Here is a 9,272-nt window from a genome sequence, read left to right as displayed (position 1 = left end):
GCTATTGGCATAAAAACCTGTACATTATAGTTTAGCCCAACCAAGTCCTCTCGTACTAGGGTTTGACTCCTCGCAATTTTCCTTTTAACACTAACGATAGATTGGAACAAACAATACCCATGGTCTTTGCCGTGGAAGAAGGTAAAAGATAGCGGAAAATAATTTTATGTTTTTTTTCTTCAGAAAATAAGTCATTTTCTAGCAACCAAACAGCAAAATATGAATAGAACCCGCAATAGGAATGTTGGGACAATGAGTTATGAATACCAAATACAACAACAACAAACCCAGTGTAATATGAGGAGGATAGCGTTTATACAAACCTTAACCCTTACAGCTTGTTTGGATGGTTGTTGCATATCGTTTCATAATGTATCGTATCGTATTGTATTGTACTGTATCGTTTGATGAATATAATATTTGGATGGATTGTATCGTTTTGCCGTCGTTTCATGGCATCGCGCACCTGTAATATGATGAATAAACTTGCAATATGATAATGAAAAATTTGATACGATATATAAAAAGGTAGGGTAAATGATAAAATAAAATTATTTAATAATAATGAAGGATGAGATTGAGAGAAAAAGACAAGGCAATGACGCAACCACACCAAATCGTTCGTTACATAAGGTGGCACATTTCATCGTTACGCAGCGACGGATTTAACGATACGATACAACAAAATTTAAGTAAAATCAAAACAAACACTGTATTTAAAGTAACAATACGATACAATACAATAGGTAACAACTATCCAAACAAGCTGTTAGAAGATACAAAGGTTGTTTCCGATAGACCCTCGGCTCTATGAATACCAGATGATTAAATAAAATATTATTAATATCTCTCCCAAAAATCTTCCTTAAAACGTGCTTCTCACTTCTAAACCAAAGCAAGAAAATTTGCAAAGAAAGTCAAAATCGTTGGAGACTTGACTCATATGACCATTTCCTGCTTTTCTTATGAAACATAGTCAAACATGCCTGAGTAAAATACTAAAATCTTGCTAAATATTAGAGGAAATAATGTATTACTAGTATTTATTTCAAAGAGTTCTCTCAACTCTTGATAAAAGAACATGAACGATAGATTATACAACTAGAAAATAGTCACAATGATTTTCTAGGTTTTACCATGGAATTAAACTTTACAAAAGGCCCTTTCTAAGGCTGCAAAACTAACAAACTAAAGCAACAAATTTACCCTTGTGACGATGCCAAAAACTTTCTTGTTCCGCGATAGATTCATGGTCATTAGCGTACTCTCAAACAGAATGCGCGGAGAGCTTCTCTTTGGATTGGCGTTCTTCTTATTGTTCAGATCGGCTGACCTTTCGGGGTGATTTGATCCTTAAGCCACATGTATATTGGAACGAGCACGTAATAAGTTGCAGCAGTTATGCCAAGGAGGAATCGCACGAGAAATACGAATGGGTTTACAGGCTTGCTCACATCTTCAACCTTCGGACCGAGCTGCAACACAAATAATACAGAACCAAAGAAATATTAACAGTTGGTGTAAGTATAGTATAGCTCAGGAAGTTCAACATGTAAGCAGCCTTGAAAAATAAGGCGAACTTTTAAAGATAAAATTCCAGCATAAAAACTGCTCCCAAACAGAAGATACGATATGTTTAAGACCACAAGTTTTAAAAGTCTTCAATTTTTTATTAAACTCTGTGTCCAGTCAAACAGGTTCATATAAAATAAAACAGAGGGACGACAACAACAACAACAACAAAAGACTCAATGAAATCCCACAAGTGGGGTCTGGGGAGGGTAGTGTATACGCAACCTTACTCCTACCTTGTGAAGGTAGAAAGGTTGTTTCTGATATACCATCGGTTCAGGAGAAGCATAGTCACGTCATGTGTTGAAGAAAAAAAAACAATAGTGCATACACCATGGCAAAAAAACAGTAAAACGAAACAGTACCAACAACAGCAGGATAACTAGAAAACTGAATAAAATAGAGGGAGTAAAAGGAATTTATGTGTCACCATCCACCGTATGACGTGTGTCACAATTTATGTCACGTAGTTTCACTATATGGACGAAAAGTAAAAAATAATCTTGTATATTAACTGCACAAATTTAGCAGGAATGGAAGTCCTTACCTTCAATGGAGATTCCCCGAAATATGGCTTGACACCAGTCACAGAGCAGCCCATGATCAAGCCATGTCGGCGGACACCACGATACCATTTTGGGCCAATCCTCTTGAGTTTAACTTGTGCAAAACCAGCTTTTTTAAACCACTCTATATACTCTTCTTCTTTTGGAAAAAGCATCCACATATCAGCAAAGAAGCGAGATAGCCAAAACGTCGGGTACACAGGACCAATTAAGCAGGCAACACCACCTATGGTCAGTACTCGGTATGCTTCCTTGATACCGCGTTGTGGATCTGGCCAATACTCAATGCTGGAAAATACAATCATAGTTTGAAACCAGTTTCTAACAATAAGATTGAATATAGACAAAACTTTATAAATAAGGAAAGTATAACACAATTGTTAAGAACCTAAAGTATAGTGATGCAAATTGTAAGCCAGAAACATAGAAAACAATACACATGGCCGAAAAACCATAGCAGAATCATAGCTAGTTGAACTACACGATCTTCCTTATGGTCTTCTATTAAAAGCACATAGAATGTTAAAGAGCATTTCAACATTTGAGAAAGAGTAACAAAACTCCTCCTCAACTCGATGAATTGTTTAATAGCATTACATAGTATTATATACTAACAAGTCCAATTTGGAGGAAAGACAAGGATAACATAGAAGGAATTGACATTTTCAGAAACAGAAGATGCAATTGTCATGGTCCGGGCTCAACTTCCAAAGTATTGTTCGCTTTGGCCTGACCCTTTCTAAGCCACCTCAAGGCTTTCAGGCGTCACGATTTTGTCCACTTGGGCTTAACCCAAAGGACGCCTCGACAATTGAATAATAAACTTGCCCTTATATGGCTGGCCTTAAGTTTCCCCTGCTATTTCATGTGGGATTTGCTTTAAGACAAGCTTCACATTTCGAGTTCAACAGCAAGCGATCTGCAGATTTTACAACTATAATTTGATTTATCCTTAACATGTTTCCCAAATTTCTCTAAGCAAGAGTTTAGCAGTAACAACTTGCAATTTCTTTCGAGTTAAACTTCGAGTTAAATGGCATGCAACCCGTAAGTTGTTACAGGGGAAAAGCTAGAGTACTCAGAGGCGGAGCTAGCCTATCAGGTGCGTGTTTGGCCGAATCCAGTCATTTTTGCTTAAACATTTTACTTGAATTAGAGAATTTACTGAATATGTATAACAATATAATTATGGACCCAGTAACTAAGACGAGCTATGCTCATGTAGCAAATTCAAAATTCATAAACTTCATATCCTGACTCCGCCTCTGAGAGTACTAGGTACAGATTCGACCGAACCCAATAGCTTTTGCTTAGACCTTATATTTATACTGATAAATCCATTAAATACGTACAAAAAAATATATTTCAAACCCAATAACTAAGACAAGCTATGTGTTCCACAGCAATAAACTTCAAATTCTAGCTGCGTCTCTCCTGTTACAACTACAATTTGATTTATCCTTAACATCACAAAAGGAAGAAGCAAAAACGAAGTAGAGAAATTACCTTCCAGCAGAAACATATCTATCAAAAGTATCAGTAGGAAAAGGTAAATCCTCAGCATCTCCTTCCAATATCTTACATTCTTTTAAAGGTTCCTTTTCTCTAGCTTTAGCAAGTTGATGAGGTGATTGATCAATAATTGTAACATTCTTAGCATCAACATGTTTAACAATACCAAGAGTAGTAAATCCAGTCCCACCACCAACATCAACAACTTGTAATTGTCTATTGTTTAATTCAGCTGGTTCAAGTGCTTCATCTCTCATATCTTCAGTCCAATGACCTGGATTTATAACATGGTCATATACTATAGATAAGAATCTATAAAACCAAAATGCTTCTTTTTTGTGTTGTATAAATCTTGGTTGTGAAGCTGGTCTTGAAGATGATACACTGCATTTTGTTCTTAGGGTTCTTGATTTGGGATATGAATTTCTTGAGAAATTTACAAGACCCTTTTGAGGAAAACACTTGAAGTGTAATTCTGATGGAGAAATACCACTATGAATCTTGAAATTTTCAGCTCCACTCAGTAATGAAGAAGCCATGAGTATAAAATTTGATGTTTGAGCTTTTCACTGCATATATTTTTTTGATAAGCTTCAATTCTGAAGCTTATCAATTTGGGAATTTTTTTGGGAAGAAAAATAGCACAAAAATAGAAAGCTCAGTATTGTTATTTGGTTGGCTGAAGAGGTAGTAGAAGTGGCAGAGCATTGCCTTTTTTCGCGACCACATGTTGAGATTACGATTAGAACCCGCAAGGAAACAAGAGCCACAAAGCTTATACGACGTCGTTTTATATTTTCCACTTTTTTTTTTCTTTTTTTCGGGGTGGTATGGGGAGGGGGGAGTCGGGGGGGGGGGGGGGTTTGGTTGGTTGGTTTTGTTTGTTTGGGTACATCAAGAAAGACGAATAAATTTCTTGAAGTTTTTTGTTATAGATTATATTGCTTAAATTTGATAGAGCAGAAACTATACTCCTTTGAGCAAATATTTCCATATGAGTGTAGTTAAAATACCACGGGCTAGTCAGTCGTCAGACTGGTTATTCAAAAATAGCCAGCGTTTGCAAAGTCAATGAAAAATAGCCACTATTTTGCTGCAACAGTGACCGGTCCAGCATAATATACTGGAGATCGGACCTATGTATGAACCTCCAGCATATTATGCTAGAACTCCAACACGCGGAAAATTCCAGCATAATATAATGGAGATTGAATCACCTTTGTATAAACCTCCAACATATTATATTGGACCGGTATATTATACTGGAACTCCAGTATACTTATGCCGGAACTCCATCATAATATGCTAGAGTTCCAGTATACTTATGTTGGAACTCCATTATAATATGCTGGAGTTCCAGTATACTTATGCTGGAACTCCAATATATTATGCTGGAGTATTTTCCGGATTTTGAATAGTGTTTTTGTTCAGATTTATCTTTACATGAAAAGTAGCTAAATTTCGATTATTTTTGAAACTGTGGCTATTTTTGAATTACCACTAGTAAATCTGGTTTTTTTAAAAATTTTCTCCCGAAATTGTGTTCTTCATTGTTAGAAAATTGATACATTAGTTTCTCTCCCTTTAAATATGGGATCTTTACGTAAATAGCCGGTCATATTCATTAGTTGCTTTTTTTAGACATTTATATAATTTATACATTGGTTATATATAATTATACACATATAATACATAAATTATGCATATATTAGACCTCCACCGATTATTTTTAATTTACGAGGTTGGGTGAGCGGTTATTTGGATGAATTCTTGTTTAAATATTAAAAAGCATATGATGTGAAGTTTCATTTTTTAGCCACAAAATTCCAGATGGAAGAAGAATTATCGTTCGTAAATTAGAAAGCACTTGAAAGGGCGCATAAAACAGCGGTAAACTTATTGATGTATAAGTCACGTGAATTGCAGAATTTAAATCTTACGTTAAGATAAACTACTTATATCATATTCCTTGGATATGACCGCTCCCCGAACCTATGTAAACGTAAAATACTTCGTGTACGAAACTTACAAAATCCCGGATGGAAGAAGAATTATCGTTCGTAAATTAGAAAGCACTTGAAAGGGCGCATAAAATAGCAGTAAACTTATTAATGTATAAGTCATGAGTTTAAATTGCAGAATTTAAATCTTACGTTAAGATAAACTACCTATATCACATTTCTTGGATATGACCGTTCCCCGAACCTATATAAAAGCAAAATACTTCGTGTACGAAACTTTCCTTACACTATACAGACCTATTGAATTCCATGGCTGGTTCATCATGGATTTTCAAATCCCAATAAGCTAATTTGCAACAAGTAAATGTGAGAAATGTGGTTTGCCAATTGGTTATACTATTTGATTAGGAGGTCGTTTCCTTTTAACTCTTGGCTCGAGTCGACTCGTTTTAAATTAGGTGATTGATACTTATGGTTTGTTTGGTCAAGCTTTTCTAATTCCAGAAGTATTTTTCTTTTAAAGTTGAAGTGTTTGGTTAAGTTTTTGAAAGGAAAAAAGTGTTTTTAAGGAGAAACAGAAAAAAATAACGTGCCTCCAAAAATACTTTTTTGAAATGTATTTTTGACAAAAATATATTTAGAAACAGTTTTAAAAAGATTGAAATACTATTTGCTGCTCAGAAGTGTTTTTCAAATTAATTAGCCAAACACAAACTACTTCTCACCAAAGTACTTTTGAGAAAAACGCCTTCGAGAAAAAATACTTCTCGAAATAAGCTGATTTTTACAGCTTGGCGAAACATGCTATTAATTTTGACCCAGCTTCTAATAGTCCATCAAACTTCTCGATCAAAGCTTGAACCAATCGAACTAGCTTTGATTGAACGTGTCAAAGTCCTATTGGTTATTCCGTTTGTCATGTTTTGCGATAAAACCGCTATTAATTGGGTTTTTCTGCTGTTAAATCCTCTGTTTTTTCCCCTTTAGTTCTCGTCTTATTATATCTTCTCTTAACTTAAACTTCAAAGATAACCCAAAATTATATTCATATCCAAACACAATTCTAAATTTCAAATACCATTTTCACAAAAAAAAAAAAAAAAAGAATTTACCCTATTTTATAATTTTACAATTCTTATGTCCAAACGCCCACTTAGTGAAGGCTAGCACTTTACATTAACAAGTTTAGAGGAACGGCAATAATTTTGCTACTTCTTAATCTATACATTTAATTCGAACTATTCACGCGTCCTTTTCTTTTTTCCTTCACATAATAGTTCTCGTTACTTCTCTTTTTATACGATAAGTATGAATATATTAGTATCTATAAACGTGCGTTGCACGTTAATAATGACACATGATGGTTTAAATATTTATTTATATGAAGGAATAATAAATTTAATTAATGAGAGAAATTTTATATATAATGCTACAACAATCATCTAAGTGCCGAAAAATATTATTACATTAGCATAATACGTGAATTCAAAATTAAAGAATATCATAATAACTTACATAAATGGTCAATTTTAGTCATATTACGTAGATAATTATGTATTGTAGTTTAAAGGTATCTAATGTGATGGTATCTTATCGAATACTTCTATATAGACAGTTTTTTTTTTTTCTATATGTTTCCTTCTAATGCTTTGGTTACTCTGCTACAATCAGAACTGTTGTTGCCGATATTGATATCTCTCTTGAAAGTGCAACATATAGTTATTCGTAAGAAAATATATTGCAGTAAATATAACTCAATATTTAGGATGTTTGTCCTTGTGCTTTATTTATTATAAGTACAAAATATAAAAATACTGAAAATTATTTTCACACAAACTTAAAAGGATATTCTTTAGTTTCGCAAGACAAAAGTTGAATTCGGGGATAAACACATACTTAGAAGCATATTGACCAGTATCATAAGTTCTGCATGTATGACGTTGTCAAAACTTCTATATATCGTATGCGTGCTATTACATAAGCTATTCAGCGGATCTAAGTTTTCAGTAGCAAGACATACATATTTTTCTTCAAAATTAATGTATATGCAATAGAAAATCAATTTTAACTTAGTCTATTATAAATATATATATATATATATATATATATATATATATATATATATATATATATATATATATATATATANTTTTTACCATAAAACTTAGCAACTAATATTTTATTTAGTTGATCAATATATTCGTTTTTTCTAGCTAAGATAGCTCTTTAATTTCTACCATGTAATTTGCACAAATTGTATTTTAATCGAATGATGAAAATATATATTTTCCTTATTAAATGCACTACTATTACCATTGGGGTTGATAACCAAGTGTTCTGAACCAAATCATCTTTTACTGGATGCTCTTATTCGTTTCTGACGCGAGGCAAGAAGTCACTGAATGTTGGATCTGTTCTTACTTTTACACTTCTTGTCATTTGAATATTTTTCATTTGAGGTCATAAGTATAATTTTGGCAAGCTAGCTTTTATAGTTTCTACTTTGGTCAATTTTGGAACTACTAATCGTACTTGACAGAAATCACTTCCCAAACTATTACTTTTCCAGCAAACGGTTCATCGATATCCAACATATCTCTAAAACTCTAGGCGATTGTTTCGATCGTTTGACGCTTAGCCAAAAGCGATTCATGCCATATTATCACTTTTGCTTTCCTTATAAATTTAGCACTATTGCTCTGATTTGATATATTTATGATGGTTATTTCAGTTATTTGAAGAAGTAAATCAAATCTAAAGTGGGTTGTACGACCTCATAATAAAATCGTTGTTGGTACACCACTTGTTCTTATTGCTAACAATATCATGCCCCTTGATCGGATATTTGCAAGTAATGCATGACATAGAAATATTTTTTCGATTTCGCCGGAGGCTTATACAAAGGATAATCCCGCTATACCAAAGTCAATTTTTTATAATATAGTCTTGAAAGCTTATTCTTGTTCAGGATTTAGTTTTGATTGTGCTTTCTCAAACACTTGTTTGGCCTTCTTAATATTATACTAATCTTTTTTACTTTGTAATCTATTTTTTTAAATCTCTAACACTCTTTTTATGGAATAAATTTATGTACCCTAAGATATTTTTTAATTAAAAAATAATTTTACTCATATGATGAATTTAAAAAATAATTTAATTGGATTCTCTTGCTAAATAATTAATGGAAAGATTTGATTATTTGGTTTTAACATAAAATATAATTTATTTTCTGTTGATTTAGATTCTTAATATTAGTTCATCTCTTTTTTTGAATATTTAACCGTGATTATAATTTTACCCACCACAAATTTTATTTTTAAAGAGTAAAAAGATCGATAACATTCCATTATGTTTGTAAAATTATTAATGGTATTGGCTCCTATCAACCTTTTTCTTTCTTTTCTCACACATTTATATTCTTAAAAAATTTCTTAGTTGTTCTTTAATAATTGAGTATAGTTTTCTATATTACACGAAAAATTAATAATAAAAAAAATTATTTGAGTAGGAAAGCAGTTCAAATATAATATAGTAATATATTATCGTTGGAATGTTTTCTCAATTTCAACACTTTATGCAGTCCGTTTAGTATTAAGATTTTTTTTTTTGGTATTGAATATTATAGAGTGGTAATGTATTACCAATATGGAGGATTCTTATG

The 9,272-nt window shown here is 32.7% G+C and overlaps 1 protein-coding gene across 1 annotated transcript; it reads right to left on the bottom strand.

Moving 5' to 3' along the window:
- Window positions 1-993: 993 nt before the first annotated feature.
- On the bottom strand, window positions 994-4,393 carry LOC109219112 (2-methyl-6-phytyl-1,4-hydroquinone methyltransferase, chloroplastic-like). The gene is made up of 3 exons (XM_019383531.1): window positions 3,645-4,393; window positions 2,120-2,426; window positions 994-1,475 (listed from the first exon to the last, which is right to left on the bottom strand). Exons 1-3 carry the CDS (start codon window positions 4,187-4,189, stop codon window positions 1,320-1,322), a joined length of 1,008 nt encoding a protein of 335 aa, XP_019239076.1. The 5' UTR covers window positions 4,190-4,393; the 3' UTR covers window positions 994-1,319.
- Between the last annotated feature and the right edge of the window lie 4,879 nt (window positions 4,394-9,272).

Source organism: Nicotiana attenuata, unplaced genomic scaffold (assembly GCF_001879085.1).
Source record: "Nicotiana attenuata strain UT unplaced genomic scaffold, NIATTr2, whole genome shotgun sequence".
NCBI lineage: Eukaryota > Viridiplantae > Streptophyta > Magnoliopsida > Solanales > Solanaceae > Nicotiana > Nicotiana attenuata.
The sequence above is the reverse complement of the archived record's forward strand: the minus strand, read 5'-3'. Positions and strand labels throughout refer to the sequence as shown.

Excerpts from the sequence above, each read along its gene's own strand:
- LOC109219112 (XM_019383531.1), bottom strand. The coding sequence starts at position 4,189 with ATGGCTTCTTCATTACTGAGTGGAGCTGAAAATTTCAAGATTCATAGT. Across the intron at positions 2,427-3,644 it reads AGATATGTTTCTGCTGGAAG|CATTGAGTATTGGCCAGATC; the intron begins GTAATTTCTCTA and ends TGTATTTTCCAG. Across the intron at positions 1,476-2,119 it reads TCGGGGAATCTCCATTGAAG|CTCGGTCCGAAGGTTGAAGA; the intron begins GTAAGGACTTCC and ends TTTGTGTTGCAG.